Source organism: Cyprinodon tularosa, unplaced genomic scaffold (assembly GCF_016077235.1).
Source record: "Cyprinodon tularosa strain WSP-4 unplaced genomic scaffold, ASM1607723v1 ctg437, whole genome shotgun sequence".
Classification (NCBI taxonomy): Eukaryota; Metazoa; Chordata; class Actinopteri; order Cyprinodontiformes; family Cyprinodontidae; genus Cyprinodon; species Cyprinodon tularosa.
The window spans coordinates 305,678-329,095 of NW_024039160.1; the positions used below are offsets into that span (position 1 = coordinate 305,678).

Consider the following 23,418-nt stretch of genomic DNA (forward strand, 5'->3'; position numbering starts at 1 on the left):
AAAGTTCTACTTTTGTCTTGTCACTCCCACTGAGGATTTTCCTTCATATATTTTGGAATTCACACAACTTCTTCTAGAAACATAACATGCCTTTGTAGTCTTTTAAATAATGTTTTTGCCCCTCAAACAGATATCAATTTGGCCATTCATTTTCTTGATCTTAGCTATGGTAAATGAAGCCTGCAGTGCTTTAGATGTTGTTTTGGGTTCCAATTTATCTTCTGGATGAGTCTCTGATGCACTTAAACTTGCTAGAGTAAACTTGCTAGATTGGCGTCTCCTAGAATGTTTCAATGCTGCTCCCAGTTTTCTTCATTTCAGAATATTGGCTCTTAGATCTGCTACAGTTTGGGGACTTCATTAAACCACTCTCTTCTGCAATTTCCCTAGATTGGGGGCAATATGTCAGGTTTTTGACGTCTTTAAGCCATAAGGCTCCGTCCATTAAGATAAAGAGGCCTTAAACTTATTAGACTGAAGCAGAAAAATGCCTTATTGGTAAAGGTCCATTTTGAAGTCCTACAGTCAGTAATAATGTTAGTCACATACAGCTACCGTAATACAACCATGATGTATAGCGTTATCAACAGGAATAAATAAACATTTGTCATCTCTAAAACTAAAAAGTCAATTTAGAGAACAGTTGAGTATTCAGAAGAGAACTTGCTTAGCTTGTTTAGAGGTGAAACTGGTGAGCCAGTTAAGTAAAACTTTGTAGCATCACACCAGCTGCCAGAGCTTTGCATCACAATTCATTGCACAATCATTTAGTGACTGCCGCCTGTAATTGTACTGCATTTGGGCGTGGGATTATGTGTGTTCTGGCATGAAACTCGCACACATCTGCATGTGTTGCCTAAACCAGGGTTGTAGAGGTGGCAGGCGAGATGATTTAGCTGTGTATTTACTGGTTAGATTCCTGTTTACTGAGTGCACACAGGCACATATGTCAGATATATGCAGCCAATCTCTCAAAGCAGTTAGAAAAACAGATAGTTTTAGAGTGGTAGTTTTTGTGAAGTATAGCTGAAGAAAATCCAGTTTGATAAGATGTATAATTTATAACGCTAACAAGATTCAAGCTGCTTAAAAAGATTTAATAGATCCACATGTTGAAAAATCATGACATATTCTCTTTAAAATCATGTTTATTTTATGAAAGATTATACTTTTTTGACATCAGTTAATCATAAATAATAAAATAATAATATAATAATATATATATATATATAAAATAATAAAAAATATGTTAGAACTGTAAATATACAGTCATATGTTTATATTACTGTTTTTTTATGTATTTATTACTGTTTTCAAGGCTGCACTTTAAAAAATGAAATTGTCTAGAGCTGTTTTAAACGAAATTTCTTTTTGTATACACTCGTGTATACAAAATAACAAAATAAACCTGTCTAAGTCTAAAATAAAATGTTTTTCTCATTACAACGTGTTTTATAAAAACATAATTTTACATGACTTATTTTTTCCCCAACTATATAAGAATATAGTTAATACGGTCGTTTAAAATCATTATTTTACGCGTTTGTGTTTTGATTTTGAATTTCTGCCTTTACAAGAAGCTTTGGTGAAAAACTACAATAGAACAAGAAATACTTGTTCCTGGTAGTCGCTGATTGGTTAGTTTTTACACAGAGGGATCCGATTGGATATTTTGTGGTCATGCGAGCAACGTCAACGATTAGGCGCCTCCCTTCTGTAGGTGAGTGTGTGCTCTGGAAGAGAGCTCGTTTAGTAAGCGTTCGGGCTGGAGAGGTGCTCGTTGGCAGTTACAACTCTGTCAACTATTTAACATCACCCAGAGCACTGATACCTCCTCGCACATTCGGAGCAGGTGAATATTAACAGTCACGTTTTTCATAGTTTGTTATCAGTGTTGTTGTTCTGTTTTATTAAAAGCTGTTAAATATCCCCCTTTACTTTCCTTAATTTAACGGTTAGCGTTTCCCTGGGTAGCAGCTTAGCTATCCAGCTAATTCTGTCTGTCAAAACAACAGGAGTTAAACGCTGCTAGCCCAGCCTTTCTTTGTCTTTACGAGACATAGTTGGGCGTTTGAATATATTATTTGGCATGTTGAAAGTCGTAGAGTGGGGTGAGGATGGCTGTCAAGAAAAATGCCGCTTGTCTAAAATAGTTTTTTTCGCTTTTCTTGGACGTGGCAGCTGCTGATAGCGGACTAGCCAGCTCGCTAGCTCGGTGTAAACAAACCATCATCGAAGCCTGACGAAGAGCTGCAATATGTCCGCTGCATTATTTATTTTTTTTAGACATATATATATATATATATATATATATATATACAAATTTTTTTTTATTTTTTGTGATAGGATATGCTAAGAAAAAAACGTATTTTTGTCGATGTCTTTTGATTAAATAGGTAAAAGTTTGTGCTGTCAGTGGAAGGTAGACTGGCTGGAGTTTGGCTTTTCTTTGTCTTGCTCTGCAGTGTTGATTCCTGGGGACTATGAGCTCTGACTATTGATTTATTCCCTCATTTTGGTGTTTTTTACAAAATACAATAATTTTCTATTCTTTTGTAGTCAAAAGTGAGTTACTAAGTGACAAGAAGCAGCTGATTTAATTTGTATATGCAAGCTTTCCATACATGTTTCATGTTTACTTAAGTCTGCAAAAGTGGGTGGCAGGCAATACTGAGGATATAACGGTATTTTGTTTTAATAGTTTTATTTTAAAATACATCACTACTATAAGCTAGGATGATATGCATCAAAACAGACAGTATGTTACACAGAGTAGAATAGAACATCCCTTTATTGTCCATCAATGGGAAGTTCTGGTGTTTACAGCAGCAAAAAGATTATAGGGAAGAAAGGGTCACACAAATATGGACCTTAGAAAAATGAATAAGAATAACATAATAGTGAAGAGATAAAGATAAACAATAAAATAAACAATGAAATACTGCACTGTAAAGTGTTTCAACAGTATAAAAAAATGTGCACCTGGAGAATAAATAACCATTATACAGCTATGTACATTTTTGCAGAAAAGAAATAATAGAAATAGAGACACATAAGAGAAATGCGCCAGAACATGCAAGTTAAAAATATGGACCGCTGCAACATTTTGAGTTCTGTAGTGATTTATGTGTTGTTGAAGGATTGTTGACACGAAACACCAACATTTTTTAGTAAATGTAATGATGCTATCATGATGATGCGATCCTATCCTCAAAGTCACTGTTTTTTGTATTATAAAGTAAAGCTTTCTAGTGAAGTTGATATGTAACGGTGTCAGTCCTTTAAAGCGTGCAAGCCAGGAGAACAGATAAAAATAGCTCAAAGAATACTTGATCCATTACTATGAAGAATAGCTGCTGTTTATTTTTTATACACTACTGATCTTTTACACTTTTATTTCTTGCCCCCAACAATGCTCAGATTTTTAGCTGTTTGAGTGTTTTTGCCTTTTGTTTAAACAGATTTACCCTTAAAAACCTGATGTGGTGTAAATGACTGTATACAGACACAACACTTACATAAGCCTAGATGAATAAGCTTATTATAAGTTTAATACTTTATCCACTGGTACAGTAATGATCTTAACCCATAGACACCTTTAGAGGTTAAATGATTGAATTTGATTGATTTTAATCTACAATGTTTTAAATATTTTTTTATGTATTATTTGCTAACACTTAGTAATTAAAACATATAACAGCTATATACTTTGGGTATTGAATAAAACACAATTTTGAATGTGTTAATCGATATCTGGTTAATTTTTGAATTAGTTTTTCTGATTGAAAACTATATCCTGATATTTCATAGTGTTTCATGTTAATTAGAAAATCTATTAATCAACAAAAGTTTTCATATTCGAAAACACTGGGGGAGCTAATTCAGACACTAAATTTCACCCTCTTGTTAGGATGTAGAAAACCCATAATTAGGTTCTCTTAAAATCTTCTTAATATTGTGGGTTTACTGAGTTTCACTCTGCACACATTAAAGAAATATTTATTTTTAATAGCTTTATGTTCTTTTTATCTTGAGACCACTTATTTTCATTTGACCCACTTTTGGATTACCGCCTAGTGCTTTGAAGCTACTTCATTTGGCTTTTACACCAGGAGGTGGGACAGATCACCAACCTTGCTGTGGTCTGCTGTTTCGTGCTGTCTCTGTCAGTAGTGGTTTGGTTTCATGCTGAGTTGGAGTTGTTTTTTTAATTAGCTATAAATAGTAATTTATAGCTAGTAACACCTTATGTGTTCGCTTTATACCAGGTACTCAGTGTTTGAAAAGAGTAAAGGTATTTAAAATAATTTGCGCTACAAAAAAAATTCATAAATGCCTTATGTGATTAGAATTACTTCATTTCTGTGGCCATAAGTTGTTTAAAGTTCATCATCTCTAGTGAAATTAATTTGATATTAAGATTATTATTACTAAATGTGAGACCAAAGCTCATACATGTTGGTATTTACAGTTTTTCTTTAAATCCATTTTTGTTTTTTAATCAAAGATTGTGTTTACCAACTATTTAAAAAAGGGAGTTGTATATTAAAATAAAGAAATATACTTAATAGACTCCAACAGAGGGAGGAAATTATTGGAAAACTTCTCTATTAATTTCCTTTTTTCTTTTCTAGTAGGTTAGAGCTGCTCTTTTTGTCTTAACTCCTTAAAACATTTCCACGCTCTTACCTATGCCTATCAGAAATCTATTTCTGGTAATAACTGTGCTTTGTGTCGAGGGAGACAGAGAACGAGTGTGTTTTTGTGTTTGATGCCCGCGTCACACTGTCCCTCTTTGTTTAGCTCTCAATCATAAGACTCCTGGCAGCTGGATGAGAATGTTCCTGCTGTATCAGGACACCAGGGGACACCCACTTTGCTCTGTAGAACTAGTCGGCGCTGCACTTAAATTATACAGCATTCTTTTACTTGAAAGATTAACCCCACCCACAAGAGGGTTCAGTTAAAATTAGGCCAAAACTAGCCATTATTGGTGATAACCAACCACACCTGCAGCTTTGTGTGGAAAGAGGTTGAAATGGGATTTTTGGTAATATTATAGTTTGGATGGAGTTTTCTCTGTTCCCTGTGTTTAACTGCTTGTGTCTCGGTCATATTGAACAGTCAAACTATTCATGTGGCTTTAAGCAGCAGGTTTAGATCACTGCATTTAAGGAAGGCCTGTCTGAAAGCCCCAACCACAGGAACACACAGCAAAAAGCATAATGACCAGAACCGGCAATTAAGTCTGCAAAGCATATGTTACAGCTAATCCACAGGGGTTTTTAAAGAGGGTTCGAGAAAATCAAATTAACCAATGGTAGGTTTCATTTCCTTATCTGAAAGCAGCCAAACTTTACAGAAGGCAAAATGAACATTTAAATTTTGCAAGGGGAAAACCATTACAGATTAACTAGACTCCAAAGCTCTTTGTCTTTAAAAAAAATAACTGGGCTCAAAGTAGTATATTTGTAGTTTACTGGAACTATTTGGAGGAAATTGTGAGAGTTCAAAGTAATAAATCCCAACAGAACCGTGGCTCCAGTTATCAGGGATGTTCAAAGATCACTGTCCAAAACATGATGTCAGAATTTTTATCTATATCTACACTATATTGCCAAAAGTATTTGCTCACCCATCCAAATTATTGGAATCAGGTGTTCCAATCACTTCCATGGCCACAGGTGTATAAATTCAAGCACCTAGGCATGCAGACTGTTTTTACAAACATTTGTGAAAGAATGGGTCGCTCTCAGGAGCTCAGTGAATTCCAGCGTGGAACTGTGATAGGATGCCACCTGTGCAACAAATCCAGTCGTGAAATTTCCTCGCTCCTAAATATTCCACAGTCAACTGTCAGCTGTATTATAAGAAAATGGAAGTGTTTGGGAACGACAGCAACTCAGCCACGAAGTGGTAGGCCACGTAAACTGACGGAGCGGGGTCAGCGGATGCTGACGCGCATAGTGCGAAGAGGTCGCCAACTTTCTGCAGAGTCAATCACTACAGACCTCCAAACTTCATGTGGCCTTCAGATTAGCTCAAGAACAGTGCGCAGAGAGCTTCATGGAATGGGTTTCCATGGTCGAGCAGCTGCATCCAAGCCATACATCACCAAGTGCAATGCAAAGCGTCGGATGCGGTGGTGTAAAGCACGCCGCCACTGGACTCTAGAGCAGTGGAGACGCGTTCTCTGGAGTGACGAATCGCGCTTCTCCATCTGGCAATCTGATGGACGGGTCTGGGTTTGGCGGTTGCCAGGAGAACGGTACTTGTCTGACTGCATTGTGCCAAGTGTAAAGTTTGTTGGAGAGGGGATTATGGTGTAGGGTTGTTTTTCAGGAGCTGGGCTTGGCCCCTTAGTTCCAGTGAAAGGAACTCTGAATGCTTCAGCATCCCAAGACATTTTGGACAATTCCATGCTCCCAACTTTGTGGGAACAGTTTGGAGCTGGCCCCTTCCTCTTCCAACATGACTGTGCACCAGTGCACAAAGCAAGGTCCATAAAGACATGGATGACAGAGTCTGGTGTGGATGAACTTGACTGGCCTGCACAGAGTCCTGACCTCAACCCGATAGAACACCTTTGGGATGAATTAGAGCGGAGACTGAGAGCCAGGCCTTCTCGTCCAACATCAGTGTGCAACCTCACAAATGCGCTTCTGGAAGAATGGTCAAAAATTCCCATAAACACACTCCTAAACCTTGTGGACAGCCTTCCCAGAAGAGTTGAAGCTGTTCTAGCTGCAAAGGGTGGACCGACGTCATATTGAACCCTATGGATTAGGAACGGGATGTCACTTAAGCTCATATGTGAGTCAAGGCAGGTGAGCAAATACTTTTGGCAATATAGTGTATATTTAAAGTTATGATCTAATGATGGTGAAAGCTTTGTGTCACAGGCAAAGGTCAATGTGCCTGTGTTGTTGTAACCGGTTTGGGTAGAAATCTAGCAATCAATCAGTCAGAGATCAGAACTAGCCTTTTTTAGCTTGTTTGGCTCCAACCTGTGATGAGCTTTTTTTACTCTTTTGTCTCAGTGGATCAAACTGAGACCTGGCATTATTTTCAGCACGCCTTAATTAAAGGTCTTATAGGAAAATCAATATTAGGAAATAAATATGAATCTTGCAAATTCCCAACCTTCAGATTGGTATTTTTTTTTTTTTATATATCTTGGTTGCATTTTGAAATGAATTTGCAAATAAAAGCTGAAGTCATTGCATATTTGTAAGCTTGTTTTTTCTTGTGTCAGCTACCTGCGGGTCCGACCTTTCCAGTTCGAGGTTAACGTTCCTGACGTTCTTGCCGTTCTTCTTTGGTTATCAGCTTTGCTGCACTGATTAGTGCAGTAATTTATCTTTCCTTCATAAACTCAGTGATAATGACTTAGTTTTACTTTTTTACTTCAAATCTTCAACAGTAAAAAAAATCTTGCTTGCAAGACATTAGTGCAAAAGGAGAGAAGGTGGTGACGATTGTCAGTTCATGTTGATGAATTTGAGCAGTTGGGCTTGTGTAACCTGTTTGGTACGTGGCGTTGCTGGCCGGTTGTTTGAGCATCTGTTTAGCTTGTATAACTTGAATAACAGGACAGGGAAAAACAGAACGTCATAACCTGGTGATGTTTTAAGAAAATAGTCATTAGAGCAAAAAATGTGCAATGAGGTGACTATAACCTCTTCTTGTTTCTTCCTCTGTGTCTGTAATGTTGTAAATAAAAAAGGCTGAGCACTGGGCATGTAGTAGAGAAATTCCAGGAAATATGTTTGTATGTGGTGTTACACATTTTGGTGAGTGGCTGTGTTAGATGGAGAGAGTGATGACGTAGAAAATGGCAGGCAGCAGGCCATGTCTGATGAAATGAATCATACAGCCTGCTCACTTGGAGGGGGAAATTTCATGCCGTTGGACACTCAGAAACGAAAAAAAAAAAAAAAAAGCAGATACAAAAAAGGCATTCAGGTTTTGGGGAATGCTTTGTCCGATTTTAATAGATCTCCATATTTAAGATTAATTGCCGTGGTCACTGGGATGTATTGTTTAAAAGGTGACCCATATTTGCTTTTCTTTGGTTTATACCAAATCTGAAATTCATTGCAGCTTTTAGATGATTTTTTTTAGTACAGTGTTATTTTAATGAACCACTTTTTGTTTTTATCTTTCTTTCTTTCATTAAACCTGCTCAGCTGTAAAGTTGATGCGTATTCTGTAGCTTTGTTTATCTTCTAGTGGAGAACCTTCAATAGAATAGAAAATCCCTTTATTGTCCTACAATGGGGAAATTCTGGTGTTGTAATTTGCTGCTTGGTAAAATTTCACCTGAAACAGACATCTGGATTACATTATGTTTTTATCTTTTTCCTTTTTCTTTTTAATCGTAATATTTAATTAATTTGACATGAAGGATTCCTAATCATCACCCAGTTAGTTAAAAGTAAAAAAAGCCCATCTGTCAGTTATGGTATCTGCAGTACATAGACCTGCCACTAAAGTACTGCTGTGTTACAGCTTGACCTTTGTCCCACATTAACTTCCTACTGAGTGAGAGTAAAGAAAACAACCCTTACTTTCAAATTGTCTGTGACCTACATGTTTGTGTGTCATTACAGTGAACCTACATTTTCCTGCTGCCATCCAGCAAAGTTAAAGCTTTGAATTTGTTGTAAAACTGTTCCCGTTATTTACGTTTTTTCCATTTTTTTTTTATGCCCATGTAAATATTTGACCTACTTCTGTTCGCCAAACTTCCTCTTTTTTTCTTACATGACTCATTTGTTAGCTCAAACATTTTTGCAAGGTTGTTATGACTTGGTTTGCCTTCTGTTTGCTTATTTCTTACTAATGCATATTTTCAAGTAAATGATTGCTGCCTGACACTCTTAATTTCCAACTGCACTTAAAGGAGAAGTTCGGTTTTTTACACTTTAAGCCCATTTTCTGTAGTGTCCAGGATGAAATCGAATGAAGGACACCAAAATTTTGACAATTGGTCCTGTCTCTGCTTTTTGGCTCATTTAGAATCAACCCCTGGCTGCTTTAGAATGGCTAGCATAGAGCATGTCCGATAATGTCCTTAAAACAACCTTAAACGTTCTTTTTTTAAAATATGCTACTCACCGTGTCGTCAGCGCTGTTCAATGACGTTCCAAAAAAAGTTTCGTGAAGAAAAAACGTTCCTGTAGTGTTTTATTTAGCATTTTGTAAATCCCATTGAGTTCTGTAGGAATAGTCAATATTCCGCTGCCACCGGAAACGGAAATGGGGCCTGTTTACACAGTTGTAGTCTTTTCGCTTCACTCTGTGTACTCCGACGTCGAGAATCAAGAATCCACCTTTCGTATTCCATTTTCAGAGTTTTTTAAAGTGTTTAACAGAGACGTTAGCACCTCGACGTCGGAGTACGTAGTGTAAAAAACCGAACTTCTCCTTTAAATGTTGAGGCAGAAGAGACCTTAACAATTTTTCTGTGTTTTATATCCCCTTTTCTTCAGCTGTGATCTCTTCACAGCGAGTTTATTTTCATACATGGGAAATAGAAGTACAAATCATTCTGTATTGATCCTTTTATTCAGTTTTCAACAGTTTTTCATTTAAGTTCTGTGAAGTTGGTGCTGGTTACAGTGATTGATTTCTGCGGTGAGTTGCTACTCTACACCAGTAAATGGCTCCACATTACTTAGTTGCAGTGTCAGCTGCTCTGCTGCTATATATGACATGTGAGTGTGCATGCATGCTGGTTATTATATTAAGGTTTTGTAAAATGTGCTTATCAAGATTTATTTTTTTCTAAATAAAAATATATCAGTTTTAGGTGCAATAAATGTAGCATGTAATGCAATGGCGTGCAACATTTCACATGAGTTCTTTGTGATCTGCTCAACCTGAATGCTTTAAAACTGCTTTGTTACAGTGGGGGGTGGGTTCCTGTCTGTTCTTCTAAGTGGATAGCAGCAAAATGCTTTGAATTTGGTACGTCAGACAGAAAACAAGCAGGAACAGGCATAGCAAATAAAATTAGTTTTGTGACAAAGTACTAAGAATAGACCGTAAGGGCAAAATCAGAGACATCTTGCACATAAATACCTGTGTTATTCTTCCATCCTATGTTCCTTGTATTGAAATAAGCTTAAGATTTAGGTGTATTTAGACATTTCAGGGCTGCAATCTCATCCATGTTTGTTATGCAGTAAGATTTCACCTCAAACCTCCTCACTAGAAGTAATATTTAAGCTTGAGCTTCATTATGTTTTTAATTTTCATTTTGTAATGCAGTTTAAAAATGCCATTAATTTATAAATTTGATGAACTATTTATGTTTGTCTGCTTTTAATTATTAAAACTATGGCGATTTATGCCTTAAGTATGACTGAATGGGTTACCTTTTAAACTTTATTTAAGAATGTTTATGAAAAAAATAATATGGTTTATTTACATTATGTATGAGCAGTAGCTTGGAGGTACAGTGGGACCTGTTCCAGCCAGCAGGGAAAGACGGAAATTACTGTTTCTTAATCGAGACATGAAACCGATCCTTAAATGGGGCATTGGCAGTGAAAAAGTCAAGCTGGTTGTTCGTCTGGGAGCCTCTGTGATCATCGCTACCAAGCAGCAAACTGTTGGATGACTCATTCTGCATCCTGTTGTGGACAGACATAATGTGTCAGCTGGTCTCAGGGCTAAAACAACTTGGGAGGCGGTTCAGATACTTGGAAGCCGGTTATGGTTTGGGTGTGTGAAGGAGTTGTTGCTTTGTGTTCTTTCCATATCTTATGTTCCGTCAAATAAGTCCTTTTTTATCTCTGTCTGGGGTCAGACCAGTCTGTACTGTTCTTTTTCTCAGTGTAACAGTTTCATAACATTAAACTTTTTAAACAGAAGTTTACAATGTGTGTTGAAAGCTAAATGTGAGTGAAATTGTTAGTTAAGTGCTGACTAGGCCTCTGTTATTTAGCTTTTCCCCTCATGCAGACCTTTTTACTTAGTTTGTATTTATTTTCATATTGAATATTTGTGCGTTTCACAGTCAGAACATGTGACACTATCCTCCTGGGAGCTGAACTACAGCTTCAAAAATACACATCAAAAGTAGCTTTCAAGGGAAACTTTTCATCTTGACAGGAAATGAGTGTGCAGCCACCAAAGTAAAGCGCACCGGCTATTTCTGATAACATCTGGGCCTCAGGAAAAGAACAGGCACAGATCGATAAGACATCCCTGAGTGCACAGATGCTTGATTTCAACATATCAGTTAATCTTAAATAGTCTTCTTATTGGATAACATCACAGGTTCATTTCATCTGTAAAACATTTTAGCAGTCGTACGTGTTACTATCTTCTCTTATCTATCCTTTAGATCTGTAATGTTTGGAACTAACTCTGTTGTTTACCTAAGGACTTATTATTCCCACAGTGTATAATCCCTGCTGTATGTGTTGTGGGGCAAATAAAGCTGTTCATTGCTACAGTGAGGAAGGAGAGCCAAGCTTTAGATGTAAGCTGTAAAAAGTGTAATAAACATTGACTTTTTGGAGAATTCTTCACAAGTTTAGGGGTTTACTGTTAATTATTGTACCCCTTCACAAGCTTAGATGGGTTAGAACTGGGTCACAGCTTTTTACCATGGCGACTCTTAACAGTTAACACTGCAAACAATACATCACCAGGGAATAGTTGTACTTCCTGTATGTGAATGTGTTGTTGCTGTCCTTGATGCCTCTCGTTGTGAAACAGCTCACCACAAGAGCAACTTGGCAGCTTGTAATTTTCTGCAGACTTTAAATGCAGCCTTTAGGCTATTAATACAGCCCCTCAATGCACTAAGTGATATGTTTGACTTGCTAAGAATAAAAAAAAATATTTTAGATTTAAATTCAGTAATGAGTTTTTCGTCTGCACAGTTTGCTTTCATTAATAAATGCTCTCTACCCTATTTGGTATTTGGTTTGTCTTCACATTTCTAAGTTGGCTTTAAATGGTAATATTTTTGGGAATGAATTTGGACTAAAACCTTTTTTCTCCCTCTCCAATTTCTACCCAGAGTGCAGCTTCTCTCCAGCTTGGTCCCTTAAAGTCTGAACTTAAACCCATCTTCAAGTTCAAAGAAGTCAAGGTATTCAATGTTCACAAAGTGTGATTCTTCTAAAAAAAACTTTGTTTTCAGCTAGTAATGCATGGTTTTAAAAATGTTTCATCAATAGAAAGCTAAAACATGTAGCACCTATTTATATTTGTTTTCACATCCCTTTATTCTAATAAAGCTAAATAAAATTATCTGCAGAAATCAAGCTATTAGTTAATCCATCCCACTAGGACACCGTACACACCATATGACACTCATCCCATCAGTAAAACATGGTGGTGGCAGTATTATGTAACAGGGAACCTTATTCACAGCAGTTATAGGGCAGCATTACAAAAAGTAATGCTCCTTATTTTAGTAGAGAGCTTCCTGTTTACATATACTTTAGGCAGAGCTGAAATTAAAGTGTTTAGATAAAAGTTTATTTATTCATTAAAACTTTAATCTGTGGTGACACAGGAAATATGATGTTTACAGATGATCTTCATCCAGTTTTACCATGGTTCAGTTATTTTCTGAAAAACAAGCAAAATTTCTCTAGTTATGCAAAGCTCATAAACACAGAACTCAAAAGCTTCAGCTGTAGCCGCAACCAGAGATATTTCTATAAAGCGGCTAATTTTCCTCCAGGTTCACATCAATGCACCATTTTGTGTTGATCTGTCACAAAAAATCCACAATGGTTTATATTAAAAGTACTGGTTTCAAATTTGAGATGTTTAGTTTGTGTTTAACTTGCACTGAAATATCTTTTAATGTTTGAGGTTGTGCCACAGATTCCTTCTGCACGCCTCAGTCTTCTCGTCCAGTTGAGATCCTTCAGGTTTTACTGTAGAAGACGGTCCAGCCTTTCAAGCTGGACGAAGGAGAGACAAACAGGGCCGAGGGCCCAGCCTTTGTGCTGCGACACAGAAACTCTAACCTCATAGAAAACGCCACCAACTGCTCACCTGCAGGTCCCATGAGTCCACGGGAGAAAGGAGAGATGCCCCCGACCTCAGGCTCTTCAACTAATCACCTCAGCACCACAGAGTGCCCCGAGCGCCACGGGGTGAGTACAGGACGCACCTGTTAACATGCTATCAGGGGCTTTGGGGTTTTGTTCAGAGGCATGTGGTATGGTGTGGGCTTACTAGGTCAGAGTGTAAAACAAAACCAGACCTCACCTCCTAACGTTAATAATGAAAGACGACTCATTAGGCACGTAGCCGACCTGCTAGCTAACAGAATTAAACATCATTGCGCATTCTCACTAAAGGAAATTTTATTTTAAAAGTCCAGAAATGTAGAAGTGACGATGTTCAAAACTCCTGTAAGAAAATATTGCTTCTAAAGAGCCATTTAGAGAATGACTTTAAATTATGTTTTAAGGAGGATTTTGGTGCCTCCTTTTAAATAAATTTTAATCCTATAGTTGTTTTCATCTGTTGTAATCTTTTAGCCATGTGATGTTAAAGTTCACAGCAGAGTTCAAATAACTTTGCTTTATCATTTCTTTACAGAAACGCATAAACTTTGAGTCCGTGCACACTTTATTTCAAGAAGTGTAAAAAAAGTGCAAAAGATGTTAATTATAGTTGAAAGGGAGATTTTATTTGCTGAAGCTTATTTTTCTTGGTCACCATTAAATATGCCTTAGAAGTTAATTAAAAAGGCTAATCCCTACAAAACTAATAAATAAATATTAAAAGTGGTATAATAACTTAAATGTATAAATATATATTTTTATATCTAAAATACAAAGAGATGCGACTGAAATCCCTGGAAACTTAACAAGGTTGTAGATATTTTTATAGAGGTATAGTTGCTGAAAGATAAGGGATTATGGTACAGTTTGTTTTACAAGCAGCTTCTTGAAATGAGAACTGTTTGCTCTGATCAGGAGCCTCTCTGTCCAAGGTTTTTACCACCTCCACTTATCGACAGCCGCTCCATTTCAAGGCTCTACAGCCTTCAGGATGAGTCACACTGCTATAGTAATTGGGGCTGCATCATTATGAAGCTGGCTCTGCCTGAAATTTCAAGTCGGGTCCTTTCTTTCTGTGTTTTTTATTTTCCCCCCATCTGTCCTGGCCTTATTCTTTATAAATGTTTTCTTTTTGTTTTGACCATAAACAGCTTCATCGCTTAGGGAAGTGCTAATGATATCGTCTCATGAAGGCAGACTCCTGAATTAGTTAAATGTACCAGACAGACTTCCTCTGAGGCAACCCTTGTGTTCATTTTAGACGCCGTGGGGTTAGGGTTTAACCTTTTTACCTGCTGTAAGACGACACGGACACCCGAGAAGGCATAAGGAGTCACCAGAAGGCAGAGTGTCTGAAGCCATCACAGAGCCTCATTTCAGCCTTGTATTACAGAGTGATGTCTGTCTGTGTGCCTGTGGTGAAGCTTTAAGGCTGGTACTCCACATCCTGTTTACCATTTAATTTTATCTGTTACACTTCTCTTTTCCTCTGCTCGCTTTATGAAAACGCTTCCTGTAATCTTGTTTTATTTAATCTAACAGAAATATCCAACTATTACAACATACCTCCTTCTAAAAAACAACTTGCTAGTAGCTTACCCTAAACTTTAGTCCTTCAAAGCGATTTGTGTTGCACAACACTGATTAAAGGGGATGTGGATATAACGGGTGTTAAAAATGGCACAGCGTGTTATTGGGTAGATATTTGTACTTTCCATGTGTGCAAAGTGACTAAAACTGAAAAATGGGGTTAAACTTATAATACCAGAGCTTTATGCACTTAGTAAATAAGATGAAAATTTTAATTAATAGAGCTATAGCCATATCTTTTAAAGACTTACTCACCTCGTTGTTTGCCCATTTGTATTTTATTTCAGGTTTTGTTGTGTTATCTAAAACCTTTTAGGTAAACCTAAACACTTGTACTAAAATCTTTTTGCAAAAGTTTGTGGACAGAACTCGGTTTTTGTTAAGATAAGTAAATAAAAACGATATTGGATCTTGTTTCTTACAGCGATCTTGTTGTTAGCTGCAAGGTGTTGAAACTTGGTGAAACACTATGATGCAATAGATAGAAAATTAGCTGTGTTGTTGCATAATCACATATTCCCGCCTGTTGTTCAGGAATTCAACACAGTAAATTGGCAGATTTTAGTCCTCCAAATTAAAAATATTAAAGTAGGTCTGATGTAGATTCTTCTGTCCTGCTCAAAACGGGAAACAAAGTCTCCTCCAGTTTATCTGTAGAACATGCTGTTTCTGAGGGTCATGGTTTCTTTTTTCTAAAATCCCAAGACAGTTGTGAACATGTGTAAGTCACATGGTGAATCCCTCCATCCTGACCAGAGGTTAATGTGTGCAGGGGTGAGCTCTTCCCTCTTTGGCTCGTTATACCCTCAGACTCTCTGTGTTCCTGTTAGCTTGCACTGCTTCCTAAAACCTGCCCTCAGCTGCATTTTTCTGAAGCTTCCTAAAGTTATTTTTTCCTCCCATCACATACTTCTACTGCTGACTCATGATTTAATTCTAGAACAGTATAAACTTCATAATGCGAGTGTATTAGAGGTGTGTTTGCATAAAACTAGTCATTAATCAGGTGAGATTGACCAGAAAGAACATCATGGAGCTAATGAGTCTCAGTGGAGCTGGATATATGCTTTCTGTGGTCGAGGAGAAGTCGCCTTTTCTGTTACCTTGAAGAAAAACGTCCAGATTTACTTCTCAGAATGAAGACTTCTGATCTCTGCTTATCAATTTAGACAGATTTATCTGCTTATATGTATGTGGAGAGTGAAGAAAATGTTTATGTATGGAAACCCCAAACTGCTTTTTTATTTTAATTTTGTTAAAACTTTCTTAAACTTACCAAGTTGATTATACCAGTGTGACTCATTTTGGTAAACACATCATCTGGTAACCAGCTCTGTTTTAGAATAACATTTGCATAAATTTCTAGTATTACATCATCAACCTCCATGGAAAAAAAAAAGTACATCTAACCTCAATAAGATAACAGATTTATTATGTTGTCACAGAAACAAATATTTAGATTAGTGTAGGGGTGTAAACTTTTTGTCCTGTCCTACTTTTCCTCTTCCTCCCTCAATGGAAAATTACTCAAATAAAACTAATAGAGTAGCGTAATGATTGCGCTGTGTAATTTAGCTTAGGGTGTGCCTGCATTTCACCGATAAGTCCGTTTACCTCTGTATCAGACATTTTTGGAGCATCTGTGCGCACACACGCCCTAAATATTGCTTCAGTAGAAATGACTTGGCAGTGGTGTTAATGGAAACAATGCACAAGAAGAATAGTTAGCTCAAACTCTCTTAAACTCTCCATAGACTTAATTTTTATTTTTTAAAGACCTTATGGATGGATGGTATCCTAAACCTTTTAAAAAACTGATATTTTTAATATAAATGTGTTTTTGTCAGGTAAAGTGTTGTGGATTTAAAAAAAAAATTGTTCTTTATTCTATATTATTTTTTTAAATGAAATGTTTATCAAGGCTGTTTTATTTTGTGAAGTCAGAAGGCGCTGTGCAAGTGATGTGCTTTAGATATAAGGAAAAGAAGCAAGCTTTCCTAGAAGCTTTAGCCGTGTGTCTCAGGTGTAATTTCCATGAAATGAATTCTGGGAAAAAATTGGAAAGGCTTTCTGCTAAAGTATGACAGTAACTCAATGTAAGGAACAACTGCGTAAGTTTGATGAGCGGCCAACCTTGGTGCTTCCAGGGGGGGTGGGTCGAATCTTTGGCCGGACATGCAGATACTTTAAAACGAAGCGAAATGTGACTCCCAAGCCTTATGGTCTGTATCCCTGAGGTTAATATAGGTTAACTCACTTGTTGCATGTGAATGTGGTTTAATGTCATCAACATAAATATTTTGCGTTATGGACCAACTCAAATCAGAGGGCGTAAGCATCAATGATTGGCAACATTATTATCTGCAACCTTTATAAGAATAACTTTAGACATTTACGAGTGTCCAGAGCTAAGTTGAAAATCTCCCTCCGCTTCCAGAGATAATTCTGCTCCATGTTAGAGTTCATTGCAAATAAAAATAGATATGCTAATATGTAAAATGTTTTGAGTGTGGATTTAAAGGAGGTGACTGAAACAACAGGCCTGAGTAATGGACAGCTACGCTTACCCCCGTAATTACCATCTCCTGCCTCCCCTACATTGTCTTTGATACTATAAATTTATGAAAAAGCACTTTAGAGCTGTTTATTCAGTCCTACATATTTTTTTTTTTTTTGCAGATGGCTTAAAATAAGTCTTTATGGATGGCAGATGTAAGAAAACCGTAAACCACAGGAACTGAGAAGTACATTTGATTAGAGGAGCCATTCTTCTAAAAACAGACAAAATCAGCTTTTTCCAGTGGATTTTTATATAAATAAATAAAAAAAACTATTAGTTTTGTAGTTCAGGCAACATTCTGATTACTGTCTTTTTGTCTTTCGGTGTCTCATTGCTTTTTTCCCAAATTTCCACATTTTCCTTCCTCCTTTGGAGCGATAGGAACAACAGAAGGGGGGATTTTTCAGTTCATCTTCATTCTTAAGAAAGTATCGTCTGTCGTGGGAGCTTTGGATGATTAAAGCTATGAAAAGTCGTTTATGCATCATTCCTTAGAATTATTTTCCACTGATTCCACATGAAGCGTCGCTGTTTCAGCCTGCGTATTACTTCTTATGGGTCAGAGTTTGGTTCCAATGTTTGTTTATATGCTAGTTATGACTGCATGTTTATCACCAGCCAGCTGTGCATAGAGATTTTTTAGACTAAATCCACACCGTGTGATTGTTGAGCCTCTTATTAATAAATTACATTGTTAGAAGAGAAGCAGCAGCAAAAACAAAACATTTGATTGAAACTATATATATTAAAACTCTGTAGGTCAAAGACTAAATCCATTGTCATAACATAATTTTCCTGGCTTTCAGTCGTCCGCAGAGTGCCAGGAAGAGAAACGGATAACTGAAGAGGATGAAAGGGGAAGAGAGGGAGAGGAGAAGGATCAGACCGAGGATGAGAGGAGCAGCGATGAAGGCTTCATGGGAATGAGTCCGTTGCTGCAGGCCCATCACGCCATGGAGAGGATGGAAGAGTTTGTTCACAAGGTAGAAAAACATTTATTATGTCATTTCTTCTTCTATGCTCCTACCTGGTTATGATGGCTGTAGTTTTACTAAATAAAGCCACACAGTAAAAACAGCCAATAAAACCATAAAGATTAGAATGACCTTATGCCCTAAAGTAAACTTCTTTCAGGTTCTCCAGGCTGTAAATGGCAGGTCTAACAGATCATATTTGGACATTGGCCAAAATGGAAGATTACCCAATAAGGCCAACAAATGAAATATGATTTTCTTGTAATAGTTGCAGCATAATTTGGTGTTTAATCTGCTTCTTTGGTGTAATCCACACAGAGGAGCTGAAAATGCATTGCTGCTTAGTTACAGTAGCAGGACATTGTGTGCTTTTTATGCAGCTGTAGATAATTATTAATCTATTTACCATCTAGTGTGGTTGCAATGAGGCAACATTTGGATGACGTCAGTATTTTTCTAAGTGCTCGGACTTATAGATGATATTGATGGAGTTTTGTGAATCTATAAAAGTTTTCACAGCCAGCAGCTCGTAAATCTCTAGAATTAATCTGAGGGATGCAGGGAGAGACCCCTCTCTCTGTCTGCCATGTTTCCAATTTCATGCTTCACTTCATTTGTTTATGTTGGGCAACATCTAATCTGATAATGTGATGCTGAAACCTTCGCTGGAGATATTATACCCAGCTTTAGTTTCCTGTGCTGTACCCAGTTTCCCACAAAACAGCATTTTAGTCTTATTCATTAACTGCCTTCTGGGGGGAAAAGTTGATTAAAACATGTAATTTTTTATTCACCAAACAGATGTGGGAGGGTCGGTGGCGTGTTATCCCTCACGACGTGCTCCCTGATTGGCTGAAAGACAACGACTTCCTGCTCCACGGCCACAGACCACCAATGCCTTCATTCCGCGCCTGCTTTAAGAGCATCTTTAGAATCCACACGGAGACGGGGAACATTTGGACACATCTGCTAGGTCAATCTCTAATCCTAACCTCAATCTATGATCCAAACATGAACCTTATCTTTGTTTCCAGAGAATGCATTAAAAACAATAAGCTTAAAGCACAATAAGGACTGAAATAGAAAGTTTCCCCTATTTTATTCTTTAATCCTCATACTTAGACAGCCTGTTCTGTAATCTGTTTGCAAAACACAGTTCTTGTTATAAAACGGCTACCAAGCTAACTAAAAAGAGTTGAAAGCATGTGTGACAATATTCCAAGGATTTCACTTTAGTCCAATATTTATGCAAAACAACTTTCTGGAGCTCTCCTCTCCCCCTAGTGATGTGATTTATTGTACCCTTCAATTCAGTCCTCCTGCAACTTTTATATGCATCTCTTTTCTAACAGTAATGCATCTAAAATTTGCAGAAAAAAAGCTCTCCTTAATTATAAATGTTTGCTCATTTCCGTAAACTATAAGGTTTATATCATCTATATATATCCATCGCATGCAAAGTGGAATATTTCTGTGAAATTTGATCTTTGAAGCCTACAGCTGATTAAAACCCAAAGCTCCGTTGTTAAGAGTATTAAAGCGTTGCATAAAAAAACAACTATTTTTGATTATGCAACTTTACCCTCTGGTCTCAATAATAATTGGAAAAGCTACCGGTTCAACATTTTCTAGCAGATGGTCATTAACCTGGCATGAAAACAGATTTCTAAAGAAGCAAATTTAAGAGTTGTACTTATTAGCGGAAAGTTGAGTGGAAGAAAAAAATGATTGGATTCTATTTTTTGATGAAGCTTCTGAAAGCTCTTACCATGACATGAGTCCCTGCTGTAGCAGCCAGATGCAGACATATTGCATGAAATAAAAAATTTGCTTTTCAATTCAAATACTAAAATATATATATGTATATATTATATACAATATTATAGCTTTAATGAAAAACAAGTAGAATCCATTTTAAAAGACAAGGAGTGTTGAACTAGAGATCTTGTTGTGGACCTCTCCCCTCATTCGTTAATCCTCTCTTTTCTCCTGCAGGCTGCCTGTTCTTCCTCTGCCTGGGTCTCATGTACATGTTCAGACCCAACATGTCTTTCGTGGCTCCTGTCCAGGAGAAGGTAGTGATTGGGATGTTTTTTCTCGGAGCCATCCTCTGCCTCTCCTTCTCCTGGCTCTTCCACACAGTCTACTGTCACTCAGAGGGCGTGTCCAAAATCTTTTCCAAGTAAGAGACTCGACTGTCGGATGTTTTGCATCAGTGCAAGTAAAGGCTGGAAAAGGCTCTAATGTCTGGCTTATGTTTTTCTGTATAGATTGGACTACAGTGGGATTGCCTTCCTGATCATGGGCTCCTTTGTCCCCTGGTTGTACTACTCCTTCTACTGTTCGCCTCAGCCCTGCTTCATCTACCTGATTGTTGTGTGTGTCCTGGGACTGGCTGCCATCATAGTATCACAATGCGACTTCTTCTCTACGCCACAGTATAGAGCAGTCAGAGCAGGTAAACAGAGTGTTGTGCTCCTGCAAGGTATGTCCATGGATGTAATCGGGTCGTTTCCAAGGTGATTCAGTTTGGAAATTGTTTCTTTGCTTAGGAGTGTTTGTGGGTTTGGGTCTGAGCGGCGTGGTTCCCACCCTTCACTTTGTCATCAGCGAGGGTCTGATCAAAGCCACCACTATCGGTCAGATGGGCTGGCTGCTGCTCATGGCGACGCTCTACATCACCGGCGCCTGTTTGTATGCCGCTCGCATTCCAGAGAGGTTCTTCCCTGGCAAGTGTGACATCTGGGTGAGTGTCTGTTTACTGTGTTGAATTAGGATTTCAGTGTCTCCTTGCTTTGTCAAACACAACTTTTATTCTTCGCCTCTCTCTGTCACAGTTTCACTCCCATCAGCTGTTCCACATCCTGGTGGTCGCCGGGGCTTTTGTCCATTTTCACGGCGTCTCCAACCTGCAGGAATTTCGGTACACAGCAGGAGGCGGCTGCACCGAGGATGGCAATCTTTAACAGACCCACAAACACTGTCTGACACTCATTCAGTACGCGAGGCAACACTGGCTGAAATGATATGCATAGAAGCCCACTCGCTCTTCAGACTGAACCCAACACAGATCTCACTACTACAACCGAAGACCACAGTGGCTTGCCCTGTTGTGGATAGGATTACCTGCAGGGGGCGCTATTTATTTGATAAACAAGAGTCTGCTCTCGTTTCTGTCAGTTTTTTCCTCACAAACCACTTCTGGCTCTGTTTCTAGGGTTCAAACACTTGTTCTATGGCAGTCTGTTCCATTAAGCATATTGAAGACTCCTTTTTGGATCGGAAAGGGTCAGGAAGTTCAAACCTCCTCTTTGTGTTTGCATTGGTCACCTGATTCTTGGATTAATGAACCAATTTCACAAATATTTTGGGTGTAGTTTGTTTTTTCTCTCTTACATTGGTGAATGCTGTTTTCTGACTCACTTTCTGATGAGGATAAATTGAAAACAATTGAGTGAAAAATGCTTTCAGGTTTTTCTGTTTAAGCTTTTTAAGTGAAGATGGGAGAAGAGGTTCATAGTCTCTTTTAATAAAAAAAAAAATGTAAATAAGATTTCTAAACATGGGGTTATAGATTTGTATGAAATTTATTTTAAGAAATCCAAAAAAAACATGTTATAAAAGATGAATAAATAATACATTAGTTGTTGACTAAAGAAGAGGAGCGTAGTGTAGTCGTACAGTGGCGGGGAGAAAAATACGCCGGTGGTGGGATTTCGTTTTCATTCATTGGTGCAGATTTGCAGAAAAACTTGCAAAATATTTTTTCTTTATTTTTCTTTTCAACTGTTAAAGGGCCACATCTCATAGACAAGAACACCACTAAAAATCTGTCTAAGCCACAAGCGCTGATCCAAAAGCTTGAATTAGAAATACAAGCCTAACAGCAACAAATAAAATCTTAATCTTTATATGTAGCGGCTTTAATTGGTCCAAATACTGTTAAATTGTCTATATAAAGTAAATATAATTTCTGTTCTAACCTTATACATTTATTTTTTCTATACCCCCCCCCCCCAAATGATTTATTAAAAACCTATTAAACCTCCTCCACATATTTTTATAAGCAATGCCTTGATCATATCTATTTTTTATATATATAATTGTGATCAAACTGCAGTCTTCTTAAATATATAGTTTCTTTTAGTCCTCCAGTCTTGCTTCAGATAAAGGTTGAGGAAGGTTTTCTCTTGAAAATGCTTTTGGTTAATCCACTGTTTCTGCCTTTTATTTATCCACTGCTATTATGGCTTTAATGCAGGCTTTAAATACAGTATTTGTTTTCTTAACCACATTGTGACTAAAGTTTATCTAAGGGCTAGACTCAGATACGTAGACTACACTTTGTGATTGATAAAAGGGGAATTTTTTCAGGTAAAACCAAATTTTTACTTCTGCATAAGATCTATTCTGGGCTTCTTTTTTTCTGGACTCTTTCTGCTTTTGTTTTGAAATTTAGACCTTCGAGTTCTTAATTGGCAAGTTGAATGATCTGCTTTCACTTATTTTCATGATATATTTTGTGACAAAGGAAAATGATCTTGCTTTGTTTCATTGTTTTCCTACTTTCACTTTCTATTTGTTTTATCTATCTTAATTTATTTCTCTTGCAGAGAGCATACTGTCTGTTAAAGCACATATTCCATTCTGATGGGAGTGTTTGATTTGCAATAGACCTTTATATCTGCTGTATGGTTCTAATAAAAAAGGTTGTTTGGACTCCTTTTGTCTTTCTGTTATGGATCACTATGAAGTACAATATGCAAATATATATAGATATAGAGATAGATAGATATAGATATATATAGATATATATTTTTTTCAGATGTTCTATCCCATTACAAATGTTCCTGTCTTGTGTATCTACTCTTTAATCAAGTCATGTGGCTGTCACCATCCATCATCCCATCCTTCCATATGCCCACTCATTTGTCATTTCAAAGCTCAGTAATCCATCAAAAGATCAATCTATTCATCCATTTTTAGCCATCCCCCAAATCTATTCATACAAAATTAACATATTTCTCTATCAATGCAGGACACTTTGAAGCTGCTCTGAAATGTTTGTGTTCAGCAAGAATATATTGATTGGAGCTCACAGGTTTGAGAACCAAAGAATAAATATTTTGAAGGAAAAACAGTTAAACTTTTTTCTGCATCTGCACTCTTTACAAGATAAATAAAAATATATATACCGTATTTAACTTACAGGCAGGAAGACCAATCAATGTTTCTTTCCTGCAAC

At 37.3% G+C, this 23,418-nt stretch overlaps 1 protein-coding gene across 1 annotated transcript; it reads left to right on the forward strand.

Moving 5' to 3' along the window:
* Nucleotides 1-1,710: 1,710 nt before the first annotated feature.
* On the forward strand, nucleotides 1,711-22,892 carry adipor2 (adiponectin receptor 2). Its single transcript, XM_038299830.1, has 9 exons — nucleotides 1,711-1,852; nucleotides 12,041-12,112; nucleotides 12,847-13,133; nucleotides 18,006-18,182; nucleotides 18,975-19,146; nucleotides 20,169-20,355; nucleotides 20,444-20,631; nucleotides 20,726-20,919; nucleotides 21,011-22,892. Exons 3-9 carry the CDS (start codon nucleotides 13,044-13,046, stop codon nucleotides 21,137-21,139), a joined length of 1,137 nt encoding a protein of 378 aa, XP_038155758.1. The 5' UTR covers nucleotides 1,711-1,852; nucleotides 12,041-12,112; nucleotides 12,847-13,043; the 3' UTR covers nucleotides 21,140-22,892.
* The last annotated feature ends 526 nt before the right edge of the window (nucleotides 22,893-23,418 follow it).